This window comes from Malurus melanocephalus, unplaced genomic scaffold (genome assembly GCF_030028575.1).
Source record: "Malurus melanocephalus ecotype Western Australia unplaced genomic scaffold, MMel_1.1 scaffold_49, whole genome shotgun sequence".
Classification (NCBI taxonomy): Eukaryota; Metazoa; Chordata; class Aves; order Passeriformes; family Maluridae; genus Malurus; species Malurus melanocephalus.
The window spans coordinates 2732581-2758255 of NW_026623281.1; the positions used below are offsets into that span (position 1 = coordinate 2732581).

Consider the following 25675-nt stretch of genomic DNA (forward strand, 5'->3'; position numbering starts at 1 on the left):
GCTGTCACCTCCAGTGTCCTCATCCTGTGGTTACACGGAGCACAGCAGTTTCCAAGGCTGCTGAATTCAGGCACAGAATGATGGTGATGCAGCATGAATGAGATCCCTCTGGTGTATTACACAGAGGGGAGCCTGGAAAATGTGTCTTGCATTTGAAAGACTGAGATAGGCTCACTGGAGTTTTTTACCATTGCCTTTAAAGAATAACAATATTGTAATTTTACTTTAAAATAATTATAGAGCAGTAATTTTATAATGTACACATGGAGGTTTTATTGGGGCACCATACATGAACCAGTTTGTCCCTGCAGTTTTATATATATATATATATATATATATATATTCTCAGTATGGCTGGATATAAACATGAGAGCTGCTATTAGAGTCATGGTTATGTTGACTTGCTGTGAGATGGAACATTACTTTTCTGTATTTCCTGAACATATTCTTATAAMTATTTACTGTATGTTCTGGTAGTATTTTTCAAAGATCACACAGTATTTGGAGTTAAGTGTTGAGGTCCTGTGGTGGATTCTGGTACTTGACCATTTTTATCTTAAGTCAGACCCATAACAAGACAAAACCCAAATGCTTCCTCAGCTTCAATTCAGTCTCAGCTTCTCTTGTAAGAAATGAGAGGTGTTTTGCTGTTTTCTGAGAAGTAAGATGATCCTTCACGCACTAATTCATTCTGCTTAGGTCATAATGATTGTTTCAGTCTGTCAGTTCTTTTGAAGGCTTTGGAATTGTTTTTCTTACGCCGTTAGAGTTCCAARGTGTCCATGCAGACAGGTTATTAGCAAACAAAATAAATGTTTTAGACTCATGGCTCCCCTTGGAAGGGASTGAAGTATCAAAGTGAGGTAATGTGAGCTGTAACACGCTGCAAGGAGAAAGGAAGCACAAAAGAACAGCAGGGAAATCGTAGAATGAGGCAATTGAATAATTAATGTAAGTAGGCTAAYTGCTAATGTGAAATGAGCTTTCTTATTCTTTTACAATACCCTGTCCTTCTTGACTGCTTTTTAACTGGAAGCTATATTCTTAAGATTTGGCACGTTCTAAAGATAGAAGGCAGCAATTTTTCTTAGCAGGTATTGTAGACAATTAAAATGAGAGATAATCAAGAATACATGACCGTGATGTGTTAATGGTTTCATGGATACAAGCAGGTCAGGTACAGGGCTCAAACAGTGCAGGGTTAGTTAAAAAAGAATAATTTTTTTAAAAAAGTATTTTCAACTTTGTGTCAGGTAGTTCTTTGAACAACTTCTTCAGAGAGTTTACTCCCAGGTAAATTTACTGAAAAAAAATACTGAAAATCAAATTGCTTTAGATTTTGAACACTTTTTGTCCCCTTTATTAAAACACTTACATGTTTTTCCTCTCTGTTAATACCAGAGCATGCCATTGTCAGCAATTACGATTTTATTTAGGAAACCATCATGGTAGCTTACTGTATGCTCTTGTAATTTTTCTTTATGGTTCTGTCTCCATTTTGAAGTGGTCTGTGTGTGAGTACAYTTCTCTATCACTGCAGCTCCTTCAAGCTTTAATCACACTACATAAAACAAAAAGGTGTGTCTGAACAGGAAGCTCTGCTCTTAGTGCTTGGAAATGAAGAATCCTTTCTAAAAACCACGTGATTTAAGAGCAGGAGCTATTTGGAAGAAATCATATGTGTAAAGACATAAAAATAACACTTTGACACAAAGTAAGGAATGTTATGTACAAATAAAAACCCCAAGCATCTACAAAGGTTGTTTGTGGAAAGACTGGAAGAAATTATAATGATTGTGAATAGAGACCAAAGCAAATGCAGAAGGCCTTATTTTCTCCTTCCAGCTGCATTGTGTGTGTGTTAGTTGGAGTTTAGCCWTGCCCAAGGCACACTGAGRTGTCAGTCCCTGCCAGCACAAGACATTCMGCTCATACTGGACACCTTTAAATGCTGTATCTGTTTGTTTCCTGGTCACCCCCTCTAGCATACCACAGGTGTCCTGTGTAGAACCTTGTTAGTCTTGGATTAATTGCTCATACCCTGTTATCTGTTACCCTCACACATTGTTATCTGTGTCTGAGTGTTTATCAGCCATGCCTCCAGCTCTCCTTCCTTTGCCTGCACTCTTACAAGGATGTGCTTTCTGTTTCACAGGCTTCTGTATGTATTTTCTTCAGCTTCCAATAGACTAAGTTACTTTTATTATTTTATCTTTTTAAAGCCCAGCAGACACTTGCAGACCCAAGGTCAGTAAATTTCCCTGGTTTCCCAGCAGCTGGGATGCCTTATTGGTTTTTCTTCTTGCTCTGCTAGGTATTGAACCTGCAGTCCTATTGATCCAGCCTCAAGGGAAAAGATTACAAGTTATTAGTTTGACAGCTCCTTTGAAGTAATACTATTTTCCTGTTAAGCAAAGACAACTCTCAAACAGGGTGCCAGCAGGTATTGTGTGCATTCAAGCCAAGGGGAAAGCATGGGGCTGTGTGAAATTAGGCTGCTGGTTTAGCCTAATTCCAGTTCAGCCAGTTAGGAGCAGATGGTGACACTTAAACTGCATGAGGTGAGCACGGGAAGATGGACACAAGGGAAGAGATTTCTGTGGCTGCAGGGACAGAACCTGTGTGTGTCACCTCCCCACGTGCTGCTGCCACAGAGGCACAGTGAGGTGGAGCGCGGGAAACAGAAATTTGCCTTTCCCTTGCAAACATGAAGGGAACGACAGCTTCCTCCCCTCTTCAGTTTCAGTTCTTCCTTCTTCTCCTGGCCTTGCGGTGGATGGGATTGTCAAATCCCAAACTCGTGACTCTTTTGAAGAGGTAAAACTCCAAAAGAGCCATGCAGGTTGACACAGTGATTGGCATTGGCCCTGACTGCTTCAAACCCTACCTCTCTATCCAAGATAAACATGCATAATATAATACACAGGAGTTCTTAATCTCAAATCTTTGAGAATTAAGATGGTGATAGGAACAAATTATTCTGCATAGGAGCAGCCTGTGTTCAGTTCCTTTTATCATGTTTCGTTCATGAAATTTAGCATAAATGAAAGACTCTTGGTTCCAGACTTTGTATTCAAGAATTAAGTAAAAATTTGTGTCTACTTCTGATTGGAACTTTTTCAGAACTTGAGAGGAAGTTCGTTGCTCCATCGAAATAATTTCTATTTCTAAGTAGTGGCTTGAAACACCTCATTCAGATAATCCCGCCGTGACTCTGAGTCTAGCTGCTGGCTCACTTACCTGAGTTCCAGTGCTGGTAGGAAATGAGGCAATTTAGTAGCTGTTTTTAGTGGCTTTACTGAGAACTGTGTCAGAGCCCAGAGGATGCCCAGGACTGGATCACTGTCAGAGCTGCACATGGTTATTATAGTGCCACTCGTTAGGTGTGATGTTTTTACTATCYCGGTGCTGTTCTCATCTGACTTTCAACAGTGTCTGGTTCACTTTATTGAGTGATTAAAGGTAACTTTTCCCCTGAGGAACAGTACACGAAATCAATATGCAAGAATGCTGCAAGCAGCTAGAAAGTACTGTAATTAACAAAGTTAGCCTAAAGTTCCCAAATCTAGCCAAGAGTGTGAGAAGAAAAATTAGTTATCAATATTATCCCTAGATTTACTTTTCTTTGAGCTAGATAAGGAAGTACAATTTCTTAAGTAGTTACAGAAAATCTTTGTAGAAATCTGTCTGAAACTGCTGTTTTAATTTGAATATGGGAAAATGCTCTGGATATTCCATGATTTAAATTTGTATCCCTTTTAGCAATAACAGTCCTAATAATTACTTCATTAAAAAAAAACATGTAGACAGATTCATTGTGAGCTCAGTGATGTCACCTGGAAGCTTCTCACAGATAAAAATAAATTTCAGATTTCAGACTGCTAGTGTACCTAAAAATATATGCATTCTTAAGCTTTACACAAAGAGAATATATTTAAAGAAAACAACATTTTCCTTTACCTGAGAGAAAAGCATGAAAAGCAAAGAACACAGTGTATTTTCTGCCTCATTATCTGTTGAAACATTCAACTGTAAAATTTGAGTTTTCCAGGGCTCCATGTTAACTGCCTTTTGTTTTTCTYCTCCTTTTGTGTGAGCTCTGCTGACAGTGTGATTTACTAGTGCAGTTGTCATTTAGGTTTATGGGAGATGTATCTTGACAGCTTCTTCAACACCCATGAGATTACAGTGTTCGAGGTGAGCTGGAAGATAYATGTGCTTTTGAAGACCATTGCGGGCATGTGTATGTGCTTATATATGTCAGGTTTTTGTACTTTTTGGATCTATTAATTTAATTATAGAAAGGAAAAYGGTTGATCAGTCACTTTTGATTGTGGGCTGTATTTTTTTTAATTTATTGTATTTTGTTCCAGCAAATTAGCACCTTGWCAGAGGCTGTAATGTAATGTTTTGTTTGCTGCCATGTAACTCAGTTATCTTCTGGATATTTCAGTGTCTATTCACTGGGCAAATGCTTTTACAGCGAGACCACTAAATTAATGAACTTTTATTCATAAAGCATCCCCAGTTTACTGAATGACAAATCAATATTTGCATAAATAAACCCATTTAAAGTGGCAGTGTAGCAGGAAGGCTCCCAAAGAAGGCTGTGTACATTAATAATGCTCAGAACATGAGTCTAGGTATCACCTCTCTGTTGGTAACAAGAATTATAAAACCTTTCCTAGCCAGTTCTGTATTTCATATTACCCTGTTCATGGCATTTGTTCACAGCAATTTGACAATTTGAATAAACCTTACCAAGCATGGATGTCTGTGGAGAGYTTTGGGTTTCAGTTTACACACAAGCAGATTTTGAAAATCTAAGAGTCATTACTCATRTCAGCATTTTACTTCACTCTTTCATTGAAGTAATTGTGAAGCTTGTTTGTTTTAGGTAGAACTGCAGATTAATTGCTTTTGTGGAACGTAATTGAAGTATTCATTCAGAGATGCATCATACAGAAAATTATTTGAATCCATCTGGTAGTCTAAAGCCAGTGCAGTTTTCTTCCTTTTTATAAAGATGGAAATTGTTGTTCAGATGTTCTAAAATGTGTTTTCATTCAGTAAATCTCTTTTTTTTATTTTTTTGAGATTTTTTCTAAATAGAACTAGGATATATTTCCTGTTTCCCTGAAGCTAGAGTCTATCTTTTGGTTGTGTTGTTACATCCAAGTAAAACATGTCAAACCTCTAATAAGCACAGTAAGTTTGGTTTCTAAATCCAGATTTGAAGTTTGGGGATTTATCTTAGTTCAGAAAAACTAGGGAAAACTGAAATATGTATTGAAAATATGCTTAAACATACTTTGTTTTTATAATGAAAACATTATATTGCTTTTATACAAAACATGTGGAGAAGATTTATGGGCATGTGAAGAAATGAAACAATGCCTGAGAATGGCTTTTTTTTAAAAAAAAAAAATTTTTCTAGAGGCAAGCTGGATAAAGTGGCATTGTTGGTTTTCTCTGAGCTTTAACCATTAAGAATTGCAGACTGTTAAAAATTTGTGTCATAACTAATTGCACTGTTTTGCCCTCCAGTGTTTGGTTGTTGGTTTTTTTGATTTTGCATGTGTAGGTGGGGTTTTTGTTTTGTTTTGGTGTGGTTTTTCTRTGGTTTTTGGAGATTATCTGATAAAGGCAGGAATACCCATAAAATGTGGTGTTRTGGATATATCTGCCTTGCTTTTTCTAGTCTGTGTCATGCAGCCACCATGAKTTCAGAATATTCTTGTCCATTTTGCTGCTTTTCACTTGGCTTGAAGAAATTTGCCAGYAGCTTCATGTTACCTAAGCAATTCATTCCTTTGCTGCATTTAGTAAATCCAGTTGCTATTGTGTCCTAGCCATTTACAGCTGCACCAAGAGTGGCTCAGGGAACTGCAGYAGGACTTCATGTTGCTGTCTTATTCATTTTGGTAGAAAATCAGAGCATGTTACAATTCAAAGTAATTTATTGCTATTATTATTAGAAAGCTTTTTGGCAGCTGATTGTCTCAGTCCAGCCTGTGTGGACCCAGGCCTGATTTTTTAATTTCTCTGTATTTTCTGTACTTAATTACGTGTGGAAAACTGTGTATAATGGGTCAAAAACTGCCCCAGAATAAATGACTGCACAATGTACAAGGCAAGATCYAATCAGGCCCTGTTTTGCCAGAGTTTATGCTGATTTATTATATAATTAATTCAGTATAATATCATAGTGACAGCATGGACATCAAGAAATTYATGGGTGTTGAATTTTATCCCACTTTCCTCTATAAGTGGTATATTTCCTCTATAAGTGGAAATAGTGGGTGATATCCTGCTTTTGGCTGGGATGGAGTTCATTTTTTTCTTAGCCCACAGCAGCCTTTTTTAATGAATGTTCATTATTTACTGTCTCTTCTATACATCCATAAATGTGGCCATATTTTTAGGCACAAGGGCAGGTTCCAAAAGGATCCAATCRGCATTGCCAGCTTAAATGTTTGTGTGCCTAAGCATCCATGTACTCACAATTTAGAAGGATCAACACTAATTCACCTGTCAATACTGAAAGGCTGTGAGTGAAAACATATAGATTTAGYTTTAGCATATAGTATTTTTCTCATGCCAAAATCATTTGAAGACAAAAAGCGCATCTTACTCATTAAGAAACATCAATGTATTAAGATGTAGTGCAGAAGCACTAAAATAAATATATGCATATATATTAGCATTTGATTTTTTAAAAATACTGATTATGAACTTAAATGTCCTRTAAAGTATTCCACACTTCAGTCAGTAATGCTTATTCCAGAGTAAAATATGCAGCTGTTTTAAGAGACTGCACATTTGAAATTTTGTGCTTGACTTGTCTTTCTTGTTGAGATTAAACACCTGTAGATTTGCAAGTACAAGTATTTCCTCTGACACTTTTTAAAAGAAAATCTTGGTGGTTAAATGTGCATATAGACTTGAAAGAGGGAAGATACTGCAAGTTAAAATAAAAATCTGAGGAGACATGTTTTTTTCAGAAACAATCCCTGGGACTGACAGTAGTTTTAACACTTCCAATTTTTCACCCTTGCACAAAGTGGGGATTGRTAACATTTCCATGCACTGAGTGAATGATGGGGAGAGTTCCAAATTCAGCTTGCATGACAAGTCAGAGGCATGATTGTAATGCCTTCAGTGGTTAAAGTGTTCAGCCACTGCTGATTTTGAATTGCAAGTAACTTCTGCTTCTATAGATTTCTTTAAATTATTTTTAAAGGAGCCTTTGATTCCAGAAAGAATTAGTGCCGACTTCACAAACTGACCTCAGTTTCAGAGTGTTCAGAGCTGTCCCCTCCAGCAGCTGCCCTTCAGCCAGTTCTGGGCTCTTTGAGATGATTTCTCTGCAGGAAGGGCATCCCAGCTGAGGCTATTTCAGGGTGCTGGTGTTGCATRCACTGTTCTTGCCTCTGGTCCATGTGTTCCCCCTGGTGTGTCACCTGGCAGAGCTGCCTTGGAATGAGTTGTACAAAGCCAGGAAGGTTCTGCTRAGAGACTGCTTTAATTCTTCTGCTTTGCCTTTTTGCAGAAATCCAAAGTAAACAAAAATGTCACTGTGGGCTTTCTTTGGTTTCTTTTGTTTTGCTTTTTWAAAGCTCAGTCTTACATATTCGTGTCTATGTTGCCCTCAGRAGTATTTAGGAGAAACAAGAGCCTRATGATGAGAACATCAATAGATCCCACRAGGGGGTTTCCTCTCCCCTCMTCTCCTTTCACATATCAGCTTTCTCATATTYTACCTTGATTTAGATCTTATTTGCATACTGGAAGGTTTTTCTCTCTCATTTTCAAATTCAGTAAAGTTTGAGAATTTAGATGAGAAATAACAAGGTGAATAATGTAAACAAGYGAAGTACTTGCAAAAGATGCCCACAAATTAGAATTTCCCATTTTTTTCCTTTCTTGCTTGCAAGACCCAGACTGAATGAATGCAAATGTTTTGTCTGACTGGAGAAAGAATGATGAATACTGGCCACTAACCTTCTAAAAAAATGCCACACTTCTCAATTCTCACACAAAACACAGTATCAGTGACTACTGTACTAGAACAGATGTGTTTTAGTTTGCTGAGCCAGGATCAGAGCATAAATCAGTTTCTTTGCTCTGTTTTTATTAAGCCACTSTACAATTTCTAGCCCTGTCAGGCTTTAGTGAGATATTACTGTTTGCTTTACTGATTAGGCAAATTTTCATCTTTCAGAAGATGCAGCAAGGTGCTGATATTTATTCTGCATCTGTCACATCATGCACCCATCACAGAAGTTTATTTATTGTCTGTATAGTTTGCTATCTTCTTCACAAACAATGGAAATAAAAATTCGTTCTCATCTATRTTGTAAGGAGGCTAATGCATCCTACAGGAACAATACTTGTAACAAAGTTTCCTACTTGGATTGTGTAGTGATATTTTCTCAAGTTTGAAGCCATCCTCATGCATGTATCTATTTTCCACGTTACTTGCAGGAAATGTCAGGTATCTCTAACAGAGTTTAGAATGTTTATATAGACCTGGAAGTGTTTATTGATTTAAAAACCCAACCAAACAAAAGCAAAACTAAATACCCAACCTTCCTATTGTTGATCTTAAAGTGACTTCACCTGAACATTAAGGCTTTTGATTTTCAAAGACAACAGTGTTTCAACAGTGAAAGCAGTACAAAGTGAAATATTCTTGACCCATAACTTCTGTCAATTTACTGATCATACATACTAAACTAAACACAGAAATGTAGTTTGAGAGCCCACTGAAAATGGAATGGTTAACTGTTCCAGTTTTTCACGTAAGCTTTTCTTTAGAACCTGTTCAGACAAGAAGAGAAAACTCAAAAAAATTAAAGAGGAATACTAGAGATTTAATGTAGGGATTTCAGGTCAGAAGATCCTCTATCTAAAGAAAAAAAMCAAGATATAATATATATGAAATAAAAGGTTAAAGGTATTTTGTGCTATCTTTTCTCTTCTGATAGGTGAAATTATGTACAAAGAGAAGAGAGGGGTGAAATTGTTTTCCTCCCAGCTAATGCATTCTGAAAAGAAGGAAAGAAACCAACCTTAGGCTTTGAGGAGACATTAACAGAATAATTTACAGCTCTATTATACAGTGGTATATTCAGACGAGTAATGCCAACACCTATCTTTTATGTGCTGCACTGCTTGCTCGTGAATAAGGTGTAAATGTTTTGACAGTGAGTATAAAGGGTTTTTACAGTATTTGATAGCTGGATGTAGAACAAGCTCCAAAGGAGACAATTAAGAGGTGTATTTTCTGCAGAGTGCATAGGGAATTAACTGTGAGCCACCTTGGCAACAATGGATGTGACACACCTGATTTTCTGTAAACCTGGAGAAAAATACCCATTATAAGTGCTCTATTCATTTAGATGGGAATTTTGAAGATTCCCAGGGGAGAGGCACCCATTTATTTCAGAATTTCAATGGGTTTTTAATTGCTTTWGAGGATCTTATTCTTAGAGACTTAAGAAATCTTCTGAGGACTGAGTTTGCTTTGTTCTGTTGTATCCTGACAAAACAGAGAGCTGAATCCACATTATAAAAAAAAAAAAAACCTAAACCAACCAACCAAAAAAAAATCTACAGATAAACCTTAAAAAACCCACCCAAACAAAACAAGCCCTGTGTATTTTTACCTGAGATACTTTTGCTTGAATTTCTCCTGTGTATAGAGACTCACGATAGTCCTATGCTCCAAGTAAGTGTTCAAGGAGAGCTTGTTTAGGACATGATACACTGTCAATGTGCTTCATCCTTGTCTGAAGGGACCTCTTGCCATCAGAAATTATTCCTCTGGGCTTTGGTCTGTAGGTCACCCAGGGCATTCTTCCTATACTGAGCGAGGGGAGATGGCTCACCTCACTGGGGTGCAGCTTCCCAATCCTGCACATGCSTTAAATGTGTTGGGATGGTTCCAAGGGAGAGGAATGGTGGAGAATGGCTMATGGACTCTGCTCACCTTCCCACAGCACAGATTTATCCCCATTTTGGGTTTGTTACTGCACGCTCCTGAAATTGTGCTGGAGAAAACAACATTGTGGTGAATGTGGAGCAAAGGAAAATTTCTCCCGAGTCTCCCTAAGCAGTCTCACTGAGCTTTGCCTGTGTAGCTCAGAGGAGTCTGGCCCCATACTGGCCCTGAGTACTGAGAGAACTCATATATCAGATGGCCAGTGCTTTTCAAATGTGTGTTTTACCTGCTGATTTCTAAATACATCCCAGCTTTGTCTTCCATGGCAGTTTTTTGGAGGCAGGTTTTATTTACTCATATTTTAGGTTTTGCTTTTTGTGACCTATTGCACATATTTTCTCTGTTACCAGTATCCATAAAATAGTGCTATTTACTAGGACTTACATTAYCAACATGCAGCAGCATAGCATGACATATCTGCATTCTTACTAGCTGTAAATAGGAAACACATTACATAGGAATTCACTAGCCCTTGGCTCTTGGGCTCCCTCCATGACACTTCTGGCCAGATTTTGGAAAACAAACAAAAAAATCAAGAAAAAACCAAAAACCACAGGTCATGTATGTCCATYCATCAGTCTGTTCCCCCCTCCTCCCAAACCCAACAAACCTACCAGTCATTGTGCTGTTTTTTTTGTTTGGTTTTTTATTGAATTTTTGTTGTTTGTTGGATTTTTCTTGAGCCTGGCCATTTATTTCAATGTCTAAATGGGAGCAGAACTCTTTTGAAGATGTAGTCCCATGTGAGTTTATTCTGCCTTAACAGCAGATGGTGAATAGCTTCAACAGCTTTGTTTCTATTACCAGATGTCTTTGATTTACTCCCTTGCTTTGCTTTTTAGTCTTTATTGCTTCTATTCTGAAACAGCAGAGGCAGAGCTATTGTTATCTCTCGGCTATGGCTTTTCTCACACAATACTATTGATCTYTTATTTCACTATTTGTGTTGTGGCATTATTCAAAAAAGTATTATGACTAAAAGGAAGGAGGAGGTGAAACCTCTTTAACTGTAAGATCCTATTGCTGCAAATATTTGTGCATCTTTAGTTGTGCATGCTGCTCCTACTGGARATACCAGAAAAATGGCAACTTATGACTTCAAGATATTTGTTATCCTTTGACTATTTCAGTTGCAGCACAGTCCATAAAGCGCCATTCTGATAACAGCGTTCTTTATGTGACATTGTCTCAAGGATKACATAAAGTATACAGTGTAGACATCACCCTGCTATAGATTAAGTGTGTCCTTCCCAATGAGCAACCAGAACTATGTTCAGTCAGTTTAAGAGTCCACACATAGACTTGCACCTGTGGGAGAGAATTGGAAAAGTGGACCTCAGGAAACTTGCTTTGAGTCATGCTTTTCCTTGAGAGTATAAACTACAGCTGCTCTAGTTCTAGCACTGCAGGGAAGCAATTWCTTCATCTTCCCTGCTTTTATGCTTTTGATCTTTCTGAGTGGTCGAAGGAGCTGGATTTTTTGCCTTCTCCCAGAGCAGAGATGCTTGCTAGTGCCATGCTTTTGAGAATTTATTTCAAGCCTTTACTATCCCACCTTATTGTGGGATCTCCAAAAGGTCAKATCTATTCCAAACTTTATTTCCTCAGCTTCAAGTGTTCATCTTGTGCTGGCTCCTCACTATATCTTCATCTTCTGTGGCTCTGAAAGCTCTTCCCCCTCCAAGAGGTTTGTAGAGTGGTGTTTTCAGAAGCTGTGCTTGCTCCTCCTGGCTGTGGCTTGTGTTAATGCTGCTGTGCTGACACAGCCTGCCAGCTCCTCTGATTGATCCTTGGATCAATCCCTTCTGAATTTACGTTTAATTTTCTGATTATTTCTTTCAAAACTGATTGCCTTTATTCACATTTTGGCTTCTAGTAGGTTTGATTTTTACTTCCAACTGTGTGATTTTCTTAAATGATAATGAAGTGGGGAGAAAAACCTACAATGTATTTTCCTCTATCAAATCAGCACTTTTCTGTTTTGATTAAAAATGCCTAAGATCCTAAAATCTGTTCTACACAAAATAATTTTCTGGSTTGATAGTGTTTTTTAATACTGAAATTTATTTCAGGATTGTTTTGTTTTTTTTTTTTTCCCATTGTGAGGTGCAGTCGAACTTTTGACTTTCAAATTAAATCTTGAAGAGAAAAAGTTGATTTGGAAATTTCTGGAAAATTTGCTCATTTGACATTGGGACATTTCTTATTCCAAATGGTATCTATGATATCTACGATCTTTTCAAGTACTGTGATTAGGTCTGCCTGTATAATGGAACAAATACAGTCCTTTACATTATCCAGGAGTTATCTGCTAATTCCTTGCAATTCCTTGTGTTTACGTATGTCTTTATTGTTTACCCTTGCTCTAGGTGTAATGTGTTTTTATGATCATTAGCATGTGATTCATTCAAGCCATGATTGCCAGGCGTATTTGAATTCAATTGGGCTTTCATCTAATCCTGTTGAAAACAAAGGTGATACTGGTATTGGCTTCTCTCTGTTTTGGATTCTGATTAGTGACCTACACACTTCCCTGGTTAGATGGCTTAAGTTTTATAAACAGGATGAATCTCTTTCTTCTGCATTGATTACATGTGAATATTCATAATTGTTCATCAAATCAATTTTGCACAAAATAGAAGGCTTTTCATAATGATCGTGAAAGCAATTATGGCATGAACACTTTCATTCCATTGTTCTCATTTATTCATGCCAGTATTTGCAGCACTTTTTTTGAGTAAGACCTCATGAACTGGAGTGTTTGAGATCAAGCTAATGGAAAAATATGAAAAGAGAAAGCATCAGCTGAGTAAATAGCTTCTRCTGCAGAAGGGTAAATGAAAGCTTTGGAGCTGTGTTTGTGCCTGCTGTCCCTCTAATCGTAGCTGGCCTCTTGACATATACAAATATATTATAGTATGCATGTATTTTAAAATGTACATAATATTTATAATAGGTATATTTGTATATTAAATATATATTGACTACTAAAGGCTGAATTATCTTTAGGTATAGACATGACTATTACATGTGTACCTTAGACCCTTGATAGATTACAACAATGGCTAGCTTTATCTGTATAGTGAAAAAAAAGAATTCTAGACTTCTAGTACATAGTCTGCCTTGTTGGCAAAGTTTGTCAGCCTTTCTTGTTTGGATTGGAGCTTGGTATGGCATTCTTGTAACAAATATATATGTATTTCATCTCCTGAATTTTACACTAGGGTGTATGTAGGATAATCCTGAAAKTAGAGTGGGAAGCTGAGGTGTTATTGCAGAATATTGCAGAATGGCACTTTCTGCTGTTGAGGCTGCTGTAAACTTGGAAGGCAGCATTAAATAAACTAAATTAATCACTAAATTAACTATGAACTCGCCTCTGCTCACATGAGCTTAATATACCCTAATTGTTAGGATGCTCTTTTTTCATTCTTGAAGATTGGTGGCAGTAAAAAGAACATAATTAMAACAAAAATGTCAGGACTTGCCTGTCATCTGCAAATTGTCATTATGGGCCCTTTATGTTAAAAATGAAGCTGTTAGTTAGGAATATGTCATTTGATGATGAGTGTTCTATGATTTGAAATAACTGTCTTAGAAAATGTTGTTCTCTTGCTAAGAATCCAAAATGGTAATATCTATAAGCATTGCAACACTAGACTGTTTGAAGGGGGCAGGTAGATGTGTGTTTGGCCACACGGTGAGTGAAAATGATGATACTGATGATAGAGTAATTGTGAAGATGTTMCATTTTTCCTTTTTTTAAATCTTTTTAAGAGATTAGCAAGAATGAGAATGAGGGTAAAATCATTTTTCAAAGCATCAGTGATTTCTATTCCAGATAATGTTTATAATTAATATCCTAACTATCACAAATAAGAGCATCTGTGATTCTGTACCTCTTACTGGCGSCTTGGGAAACTAAAGTTTCTTGATTTTAGTGAAAACAATTTTAAATGTAGGGATTTCACAGATGTTGTCYGTGTCTCTCCAGTCATCTCAGGAGAGAACAGTGCCACTCTTTTTCCAATTGTCTTGAGAACAGGATAATGTTCTTTAAAGGGTAGAGGGAGACTTTCATTGTTGTAATAATCCCCTCTGAAGAATTGAAACAGAGAAAAATAAAATAACCGGGAGGCAAGGAGACGGAGGAGATGGTGGGGAGAGATGGTTTCTCATGAGCTATTAACAGAATCAGGAGAATGAAAGGGAAGAAAGTGGCTGGCTGATAATTTATTACTTCATCTTTAGAAGGAAAGAGAATTAAAACAAAAAAAAAAGAACTTGGCTGTGAGCGATGCAGTGTTTCTCACCTACTCAATGATACAAAGTGAACAGAATAAAAATAAGGTCTGGCAAAGAAGACAGCATCATGTGGAAGCCTCCAATGTTTTAGCTCCACTGGTGGGAGTTGGGAGCAGGTGAACAGATTGGTTGCCTTTAAACTAATCAATGCTAAATGAATTTCATATTATATGCCTGATAGCGATTCAAACCCTAGAAATATGCTAAAAATAGTGTTCAATGTGTAACGTAAACCCTCTTTTTTCATAAATCTTCCATATTCATTGAGGCTGAATTGTCTAATCCACTTCATTCCCTGTCAGGGCTACATAACAGTTCTGACACTGTTTGGAGAAGAGGTAGTTTTAACAGCACCCAGTTCCTATATCAAAAGTTACCAACATACCTCCAATCTAGAATTACAGTATAAATACTGATTTATTGTAATTAATGTAGTATTTGCTGGTGATGGMACTGTTTATCCTTTCCTGTTGTTCTGAGCTTGTTAGTGTGGCTCACCCACGTTTATTTCCAGCAGAGATTTGTCAAGGAAGTAGCCACCATAATCACTAATGAAACCTTTTCATGTATATTTAAATTAGGCCAGCTTGAGACAAGACTGGGATAGCAGATAATGTGGTTTCAGAATCAGCTTTTGTGTAATTCTTGGACGTCTGCTATTGGGATGTGGTGGTACAGCTTCCCATAATATGCTGTATCAWATGGATTCATACTGGTGCTATCTTTTAATGGGAACAAAGTTCAAAAATTTGTAACAATTCATCTGGGAATACCTCCTGAAACTATTTTTAATTTTGAAAAATGCATCAGTTTTCAATTGACACTGTTGCTGAGCAGTTACTTGTTGTTTCTAAACCAGTGCTTATGTTTGCACGTTTACTGCCTGTTTTTCATGTCTGCTGCAAAGATGGTGCAATATCCCCCACAAAAGAGAAGTGTGCATCACTCAGCAGACTGTATATGTGTGTTTTWCTTCTTAGTACTGAGGTTATTCCTTTAGGGACCTCTGAGCCCCATTGAGATTGATCCCTTCATTGCACTTTAAAACTGTAAAAGAAATTCATATTCTTAAAGTAGACCAAAAAAAATGAAAGGAGGAGATGCTTTTCTACCTTTCCTAACATCACACAGTGCTTGCTTTTAGTACCCAGACCTCCTCACTCCCTTCCTATATCTCCCAGAGGCACAGTTTTCCTTGTGGACTTAATTGGAGCATTCCAGACTTTCAGGTAAGCCCTTCTTTGTACGAACTGATAATCCCTGGGCTCTGTTTATTGTTGAACTAAAACAGTGGGGCTTTTCAGGGCTCCATGGAACTCTCACTAGGACATGTGTAGGATTCTGTGATGGTAAGCAGTTCCATTAAATATTGCATGTATTGTTTGGAGAAAGTTATCCTCACTGAGAGTAACTTTGGAACATGTACATACATTATTTACTGACGTATGTGCCATGTTCACATTCAGAATGGCCTCATTCAGCAGCTGTTCCTGATGAAAGGGAGCATCTGGTGTTTCACAGATAATTGAGACATGAGCTGACTGTCCTCTAGGCCGAGCAGACAGGCTGGAACCAGGCTCTCTGGGTGGATGGTAGGTCCTGGTACAGTGCCAAGTGCAATTCTGAGAACATCTTTTTTGTGGGTTGTTATCAGAATAGGGTTTATCTGTTATCACCTCTATGCAAGCAGAGCAACACTTCAGTGTTGTACCCTAGGAACAGAAAGAAAGAGAGATGAAGATTTTTCCTACACAAAAGAATAAAATGGGAAAGTTTTTGAAATTCTATGTATGTGTGTGGATGTACAAAAGCAGAGAAATGTTTTTTCTCCTGGCACTTGTTTTACATTCCTTCTGTAGGACCTGTGAAACAGTTGTAAGGCAACTGAGTCTGAAGAACTGCAATACAATTGCAAATATCAGCTATGTATTGTAAATTCAAACTGCAGTGCCAATCCATGCTACACTKCTTAAATGACCACTTGTCCAGAATTTCCTATTTTGATAGGCCAGTTGCATTGATGCACTTCCTTGGAAAAAGCAGTAAGGATGGGAAAAAGCAATTCTTCATCATCAAATTAGAAAGAATATCCCACCAGACTCCATCAAAACTCTAACAGCCATCCTTTGGAAGCGAACAGCATAAACATTGTCTCCAGCTCCTCCTATAAACATTTCAGACTTCTTGAGTTACACCACTGTGATTTCACTTCTGTTCAGTATTTGCTGCATTTGACTACCTCTGACAGACCCGTTTCCTACATAACCATAGGGCTTTTTCTTGCCAGGCATTATCAGCCGTCAGGAAGCAGAGGAGTTGTTGATGAATAAATCCGAAGGCGCATTCCTGGTGCGAGTCAGTGAGAAAATCTGGGGCTACGCGTTGTCCTACCGCCAGCAAAACGGGTTCAAGCACTTCCTGGTCGATGCTTCGGGGGATTTCTACAGCTTCCTGGGGGTGGATCCAAACCGACACCCAACGCTCACAGATCTCATTGATTTTCACAAGGTAACACTCACTAGGTGGAGATCAATAGCTGAGTGCAATGGATTAATAATTTAATGAGGAGCCATGTAATTTGAAACCTCACTGGAAAATAGTAATGACCACGGTGGGGGGAAGAATGTTGTGCACTAAGCCCTAGCTGTAACATTCATGCTTSTGTTGCAGTGAATCAGAAAGCTTTTCCCCTTCTTTCAAATGCTCCAGAATGTACTTGTGCCCCTTATGCAGTGTGTGCTTTCCTTGGCTACAAAKGGACTAATAAGGGCTGACAGATGTAACGCTTTCTGAGCCTCTTTGCTGTGGAAAATAGGATTGGAAATACCATAAAAAGGTCTTTCAATGAAATTTCAGCGTTTTTCTACCTTTGATGTGAGGGCTGTAATGTGCAAAAGCAAGAGAATGTGACCTGCAGCAAAGAAGGGAACATGGAGGGGTTCTCTTTGAGGGATGTCTTAAGGGTCATTCGTCATTACCCAAAACAATCTTACAAGAGTAATTTGCTATTSGACTTTAGATGGGTTTGAGTTACTTTACCGCCAACTTCAGTTTCTTGTTACCAGACTGTAACTAAACAGTAGCACTGTTTCTGAAAGCATAGTTTGTTTTCATCATCTTTCTCACTATCTACATCAGTTTTATTTCTACTCTTTTCTTAGCCACCCTCATAATTCCTCTTCATCCTCTCTTTTCTAGTTYCCTTTCCTCTTCTATCCTTTTCTCACTCTTGTCTCAGAATAACTCTATAAATTTTTTGCTCCTCTTTTTCTTCACAACTTGTGGGCACATTTTCCCTTGAAGCTTCCCTTGTTGTGTTCTCTGGAGCAGGTGCTGCTTTCCTCAGTATTTTTSTCAAGAGTAGGCTTCCCCATCCCAAAGGTTGCATGGATTTTTCTTTGAGGGCCTTTTCCTTTTCAATCAAAATGAACAGGGCCGGCATAACTAATTTTTTACTTGCTTATACTTACTGACTTYATTTTSTTTCATTKTGATTAAAARARCTAAGTGGTCACTCAAGCAGCTCAGCTGGCAGACACAAGGGGGTGGTAACCATTAACCAGAAGAGCAAACTTTACAGAATATGGTGTGGGTGTGCATCTTCTCYTTGCATTGTTTGCATTTAAATACTGTTGGAAATCAGCAATAACATGTCCAAGATMATTGCTAAATATTTGTATTTACTTCTTCACAACCTTCTTGCCTCGTTGACAAGGTGGTGGTCAAAGGTTGGGTTCAATGATCCTAGAGGTCTTTTCCAARCTACATGATTCTGTGATTCTTTGATTCTGAAAATTATTTAATTTGGGTAGGAATTTTCTGAACTGATCCTTACTCTGATGTAGTGGTTGAGAGGGAACAACCACTGGGAGCCTGCATGTGTTTTGAGGAAATCGAGCACCAAATTTGCATTGAATTTCAAYAGAAACTAGATAGGTTTTGAAAATGTTATGCCCATATATAGATCCATAACTGGGATCTAAACTCTCAGATGAAAGATAACTATTTTAGTCAGTATAATTCTGGATTCCAGCTCATTTTGGTGCATCTATCAATCTTCAACTTCTACAAAAAGTAGACRCCTCTTGTGTGCACTCATTTCATTGTTTGATAGTAGCACAAGTTAATACCACCATAAGAACGAGATAAACACAGCATGAAGAAAATTATTAATCAATGAGATCCTTTTGCTGGTCTGTAATTATTTTATCAAGGTTTATTCACAATTGCTTGCCAATTACATTGGATTGAGGRTCTTCATTGCAGTTCTTAGAAGGTAGGTGTGGCTTAAAACTTTGATATTTTAATTGCTTTTATCTTTCCAGGAAGAAATCATCACATCCTCAGGTGGGGAGCTACTACTGGAGCCATGTGGACAGCAGAAGAATCCACCAGACTACAGCCCATTATTTGAATAACTGATCCAGGACTAACAGGAATGCATTCTGGATAGCTGTAGAAATAGTTACAAAAGTAAACAATGAAAGTAGTTACCCAACTTTCAAAGCCACTGGTCTTGTGGCCAAAAAATATCCTCATTAGGAGGCCTAAAATATTTCTGGTTTGCATCTGAATGATCATCATTATTCATATTGTTAGCTCTTGAAAGGTGAGAAATTACCAGCAAATTGCAAAAGAGGACTACCAGAAAATTTTCAAGGGGTTGTGGCCAATTGCACTGAATGCTAAGTTCCTGTCTTAATTTTCTCATGTTTTGTACAGCAAGAAGCATGGGYAGGAGCAATTCATAGAGTACTGTATGAAGTATCAGTGTTGGTGAACAGATTCTGTGWTCCAAAGCAAGGTTTGACAGTTTCTGTTGACAATTTCATTACCCAGTGGTGCACTTCTGATAACAAGAGAAGCAGTCTTAAAACACCCCTACRAAATTAGTGATTGCTTACAGAATTAGATGTAGCTTGAAACTCTCCATTATGCTTTTGAATTCAGGCCTACAGTTCCCCACAAAAGACAGAATAAGGTCATACACATGTTATTTGCATTTTCATCCAACAGCCTTGGAAGGAGCTTTACTCCAATACAGTAAGTGGTCAGTTTATTCTAAAGAAAACAGTTTGATKTGCTGCACAGTTCTCTCGCTGGCCTTGCATGTTTTCTGCTTTTAGATGCGCAACAGACCCACTGGATATTGCTAGCTTTACTTTGCTGTAGGCGTGGGTATTKTCCTTATCTGAGAGACAGTGGGACTGGTATATTTATACATAGAAAAGGTGCAGCTAATTACATTATCACCAGAAAAAKATGCACACAATGTGTTCCTGATCCATTTGCTATGTATATTAACTCCATGAAAATAGAGCAAATGATATTACTTGGAAAACTGCAATTTATACTAAGAGTTTTATTATCTTAATAAATGGCAGAATTATCATGTAAAGGAATTGCCTCTTTTTTTTCCCCATAGCCCCACAGAAATAATGAAAAATATCCAGCTAATTCAGCCTTACCTGGAAAGAAATCTAAACAATATAGAACCAGAAGCAGCAGCAATAGAGTGCACTTCACTGAAGATAAGTTTTGAAAGAAACAAAAGGAGATCATAGCCAGCAGAAACTAAGAACAGCTTTCCTTGGTAGAGACATGCAGCTGTTGCCAATATCCTTGAGTGAAGTACAAGCATGGAGATGTTTTCTGAGTTAACAGGTGCTTTTTGTTGCCTGAGGGGGCAACAAGACAGTAAGGGGACTATGAAAAGATAACCCAGTTAGCAGGAAGAATAGAAGGTAAAGCAATGAAGGAGTAAATATGGAAAATTAAGAAAATAAGAAAGGGGGAAATATTTTTATGCTGTTGTTTTGAAAGCATTTTTTATTTTTGCTGCTTTGGGAGGAAGACTGGGCACTGCTGTGTCCTTTTCTCCCTGTAAGTCTGCAAGATCGCAACTTTGAGCTAAATGTGTCTTGGAGGTAGATTTGACATGCTTGAATCTGTAAAAGGTGGGCTGGTCTGTGCCTCAGCCTCSAATGCTGCCTCTCCTTCTCTCTGCCTGCCTCTCCATGTGGTGCTGGAGGAACTGTTCATCACTGGGTAAATAAATGGTTGTGGAGCTGCCATTTCCTTGGCTGCCAGGGCAGTTTTAGCTCATCACACTGTGACCTTCCAGTCTTGCTTTCTGACCTGTTTTTCTAGTGGTRGGTATTGGTGAGTCATAGGAGTGGCATGGTATGGAATTGCCTTAYAAGATTTCCTGTCAACATTTCTTGTTGATGAAACCACCAGGAATTCACTGAGAGGCCTGCTATGGAAATTGTGTTTCATAAGGAAAAGTGCCACAGCAGAAAGGTAATCTTTGAAACTTTGAAATGAATTGAACTTTTCTCATGTTTCCCACCAATAAAATACAGCACACAAGGTCCCACGCTTTATTTTCAGGTATCTTTGAAAAAGACATCTCTTGAGGATTTATTCTTGCTTCTTCCCAGAGTCACARAACCATCTGTTCTTTTGAATTTTGTTTTAATCTGTTATTGTACATAGACATCTTTAATTTAATTCTGCTCTTTTCTCTAAAAAGGTACAAAAACCAAGCAAAGAAATTGACAGCAGTCATGGATGAGATTTCCAAGCTACTGAAGGAATATGGATGCCAGTCTTTTAATTAATGGAATAATGATATAGTATGAGTATTTGCACATTAGTTTTATAATAGATGTCCTGGATGATTCTTTTAAGTACTAAATCCCCATTATTCTAAGCTGAATAAAGTAACACCTGCCTCAAGAGAGAAATACCTAAAAACATTTTTATAACAGATTTATTTTCAGGCTTCCTGAATAGAAACTCTTTCCAAAAACCAGATCCCAAGTGAGAATTTCCATCAGATTTCAGTTACCTTGAATCAAATTAAGCAAACCTATTTCTTGGCTGAGGTGAGGCAGCATTARTACAGTGACTACAGTTTGTATGAACCAGTGATTCATTTCTCTTCAGGCTCCCCTTGAGTCACCACAAACCTGAATATAGAGCATTAATGGACTTYCATCACATTTCACTGCGTCTAAATGCTGTCATTTACACAAAGCCACAGCACAAACCTGCTCTCAGGTAGACTGTGGTAGCTCACAGTGGGAGAAGTTTTCTCTTTATATCAATAATTTTTTTTTCATTATTTACAGTCTTATTTTTATACAGAGCTTATTTTTCAATGATTTCCAAAGACTGGCTTTCTTTTCTGCTTTGTTATGGCTTTGCTTTAAGATTCCTTTTGCCTTCCCAAGAGGTTGAGGTAAGTGACCTCTGTGAAGTGTGTCCCTGGCCAGGCCATCAATTGCAGAATGAGGTGTTTGCACTTGACCAGATGCTTGGTTTGTGTTTCCTCAGATTAATCTCCTGGATGCATACTGTCAGATGATAATGATGCATAATTGATTTTTATAGCTAATTTCTTGCCATGCAAGTGCTGTGTGAAACCTTCTCTTCAAATATTTGTTTACTGCTAGTGATTAATCCTGTAGCTTGTATATTTACATGATGGCCCATAGCTAATGCAGATTTTCTGCTAGGCTGGAGCCTTCAGTGGGTTTGCTTTCTTCTCTCTTGGAATTTCTTCCAGTAGTTTTAAATGAAGSTAACATTTTATGGTATCTTTATTAYGCATCAATAAGTGATTTTTTTTATGGAAGAGAAATAACTTCAAAAGAGACTGGACATTTAGTTTGGTCCAATTTGTGACCTCCTGGTGTAYGTACAAAGAAAACTCTTGGCACGTTAATGACTTCTTGAAAGTTTAGCTGCCATTTCTCCCCTGTTCTCAGTTTTAATGAGAACTGTGGGTGGGAGAAGGTCATGTGCTCACAAGYCATGGAGAGAAAAGAGAGGAGGCAGGACTGTTTTATTCCATATAAATTTACATATAACAGCAGGCAGAGCTTGGATTAAGTAATTCCTGAGATGCACTGGTTTTCCTGCTTAGCAGTCCAAGGATGAGACCTGTGGTCACTGCTTTTCCCTCACACAACAGCAACAGGAAGGAATGTCTACTGGGTGAGAAAAAGGCCCAAAAGTATGTAACATTRCAGTGTCCTAGGAATCATACAGAAGTCATGTGGATCAAGAACACAGCAAAGATGTACTTTATGTATGTAGACTGGGAGTGATTGCAAATTCTTGTCTGGTATATCTGGTAAGAGTTAATTCTTTTAATTGCATTAAAAGAATGTGAAGACATGGCCAATTGTAATGCACMTTCCATTTGACAAATTGATAGAGCATAGATTGGCTGAGAGGCAAATCAGACATAGTTGTCTCAAACAAAGGTTACTAAGTATTCTTGTAGGTTATTTGGGGCAGAAAATTGTAAAATGTATAATGCATATCAGCATATATAAATGTAGAAACTAAGCACTGCTTAGCACATAAAGCATGATGAACCTATGTAATTTTTATAGCACTTCAAAACTCAGTGAAGAATAAAGGTATCCCTGGTTATTCTGCTGCCCTGTAGGAAATGTCAGCATTGTAAACAAGCAAATATCCTCTCATCCAGGAATTTAATTTTAATAATGGCCTACAGCAAGTMATTTCTGAGAGCTGCACAGTGAACACTGCACTCCAATTAGTAAAATAGCCAGCCTGTTGCACTCATGTCTGTTCTTGATTCTCAAAGTAGATTTGCTCGTGATAGCCTGATGCTGATGTGAAATACATTTTTAGGAAGTCRTTCAAATCCAATGTAATGAAGAGGTGTTAAAGGTGTATGTTTCGTTGTTATTTTTACTGTTGACATTTTCTCTCAWAGAATCCCAGAAAAAAAAATAAAATTCTAACAGCAATGGATAAGTTCTGGTCTGACTTCCAGATGATATTTTGTTTACCTGTTATGTGCTGTACTCACATCATACTAGTTCATTCATTTTGAATTTCAGTGGTCCATATGCTGTATCCTTTAATGAGAAAACAGTGGAGACAGATGTATGTGAGCAAACCATTCTGTGGGATAAAAATGTTCACTGAATTCCAATGCTGAGCTCCTACAACATTCACTGGAGTTCATGTGGCAATCCTTAGTTGGTAAATACRAAAACTTTTTATTAGGGCTGCCTGTTATAATCACTTCTGACTTTCCCAAGAGCTACTATAAAATCTTCCATTGACACTTTTTAATGGAGAAAYGTTCTGTTTTCAAAATGCCAAGCTTCATAAAATTGTTTCAATTCCTTAGAGAAAAAAAAAAAGGTATCAAAAGGCGTGTTTTAATTGCAGAAAATATGAAAGATATGCTCAATTTGGACAGAATAATTTTCTATTTTTATTCATCTCTAAGAAAAATTATGCTATATTAGTCTCCAAATTCAATGCAGATATTCAATGTTTTTGACATTTCATTAGGTATCCATTCTCTCCCTTAATGCTAGCTTSCTTTTAAGGGAGAATGGAAGTACACAGGGAGCAGTTATTCAAAATGTCAAGCCCATTAAATATCTGATTTGATGACTGAAATAAATTTGTGAAGGTTTAAATAAGAGTTCAGATCATTTTCTCCAGAAAAAAAATCAAGCTAGGAAAGTGAATTCAGAAGAAAAGAATGGATGTATCTTGTACACATTTTGAATATATTGTATTACATGTTTGGATCCTTAAAGTATGWTTTACATTTATACACTACTAAGAAGTCTGAGCATCAAACAAAACCATTTAAATGGAATAATAAATAAAATAATGGAAAWCAGACCTATTATTCCAATTTCTCTGAAAAAGCATGGTTATGTAAAAGACCAAGCCTATTCATGAACTTTTGCAGAAAAAAAGGATCTAATTTTCCAAGCTGTCATTGTGATTAATCACGATAGAAATCTCCCGGATGAAGGTTTCTGATTAAGAAATATAAATTTCAGACAACATATTCAAATACCAAATGGAAACATTTGCAATGAACCAACTGCTTGCAAATGTGAAACATCCCACAAAAATGAATAGCTTGGACTCCAGTTGTTCTCCTCAGGCTGGTCTAGAAATGGGTGCTTCATCCAGAGTTCCAGATCAGGGTTGTATCAGCTCCTCTGCCAAGGACCACTGATTATTTGAGGAGACAGGGTCAGGAGAGAATGGGAAAACTTTTGAAACCTTGAAATACTKCTGTGAAAGGTAAAACACACTTCCCCTTCCCCACCCTAGATAAGAATCAGTTCATAATGGGGAAAAAAGGAGGCATTGTGAAGCTGGCAGACATTGTTTTCCTGTTGGTGAGGAGACATGTACACAATTTGTTGGAGTCAATGAGACGGAAGTGGGGAATAAGGATTTCACAGCCGGGTCATTTTTTATTCATTCTGTTCTACAGCAGTGCACATACAGTCATGAAGTGCTTGGAGTGCTAACCCATCTGTTCTTGGGAGCGGCTCAGATCCAGTGGGCTAAAAATACTCTGTCTGCCAAGGAGACAGTCAAGGTGCTTTGAAAAGGCTTGGATGCTTTTACTTTGGGCCACAGATAAAGGTGATAAATTAAGAGGCATCGGGGCTTTTTTTTATTATTTTTTTTTTTTAAATCTCTCTCTTCTTCCCCCAGACCTATTAATAATAAACCAAATTCAAAAGAACCAAGGAGAAACCTGCCTGATGGCTAATACTCTTTGTAATCCTGGGTGTGCACCTGACCACAGTGCTAAAGTTCAATTCAAGTTACATTTCAGTAATTGATGATCACTTGCCATATCCCTTTATAAAGCTTCTTCATCAATGTCTTTTGTGGTTCATTTTCTATCAGCAGCAAATCAATGAAATTTTAATGGAACAGAGAGGCTACTTGAGACTGAATTATGTTGCTTTACCTGTTTCARTATCAAGTAAAGTTCTCAAAGGCTAGACAGATAATAGTTTTCCAGATTTTCTTCTTTGATAACTTTGTTTCTGCAGAACGGTGGCATCTTTGTAATCAGCTGTAATAAAGATTGAAGGCATTAATGAACTTGGTTTTACTGTGCTGTTAGAATGGAAAAACGTGGGGTGTGAAGCTGATAGCTGAATCCTTACAAATGCTGCAGCAGTGTAGCAGGGGACGCATTAACTCCTGGACCTGGTGATTCAGGGAGAATCTGAAATGGTTTTAAAATCTCCAGGGCAATGCAGTAATTAAGCAGGCACARGGAAGTTCAAGGTCACGAACTGAGTTTCCCTGCAGCTGTAGCAGGAGCTGTATTGTTGTCAGAACWGTCGCACTCAGCGCTCCAAGGGCAGAGCTGTCCCTGGGCCAGGTGTGCGCGGTGATGTTCGAGACACCTATCAGTCCGTCAACACTTCTCGCTTTTCCTGGGCTAAAATTCACTTAATTGATTTCAGTCCACCTGGATTCATTGCCTGGCTTAGCTTTAAGGAGGCCGTTGTGGCGGACTCCGCCTTTGTCCGC

The 25675-nt window shown here is 37.8% G+C and overlaps 1 protein-coding gene across 4 annotated transcripts in view; it reads left to right on the forward strand.

Annotated features, from left to right (window-relative positions):
• The window catches only part of SH2D4B (SH2 domain containing 4B), a 94065-nt gene extending 72808 nt beyond the window's left edge, over positions 1-21257 (forward strand). For 3 of the 4 annotated variants that reach the window (XM_057365224.1, XM_057365226.1, XM_057365225.1), the window contains exons 11-12: positions 16599-16819; positions 18637-21256. In XM_057365224.1, the coding sequence (XP_057221207.1) occupies positions 16599-16819; positions 18637-18729 (314 nt within the window). In that variant the 3' untranslated portion in view covers positions 18730-21256. Of the gene's footprint in view, positions 1-16598; positions 16820-18636 lie in introns of all 4 variants that reach the window. The other variant, XM_057365227.1, reaches the window with a different exon arrangement.
• Positions 21258-25675: the final 4418 nt, after the last annotated feature.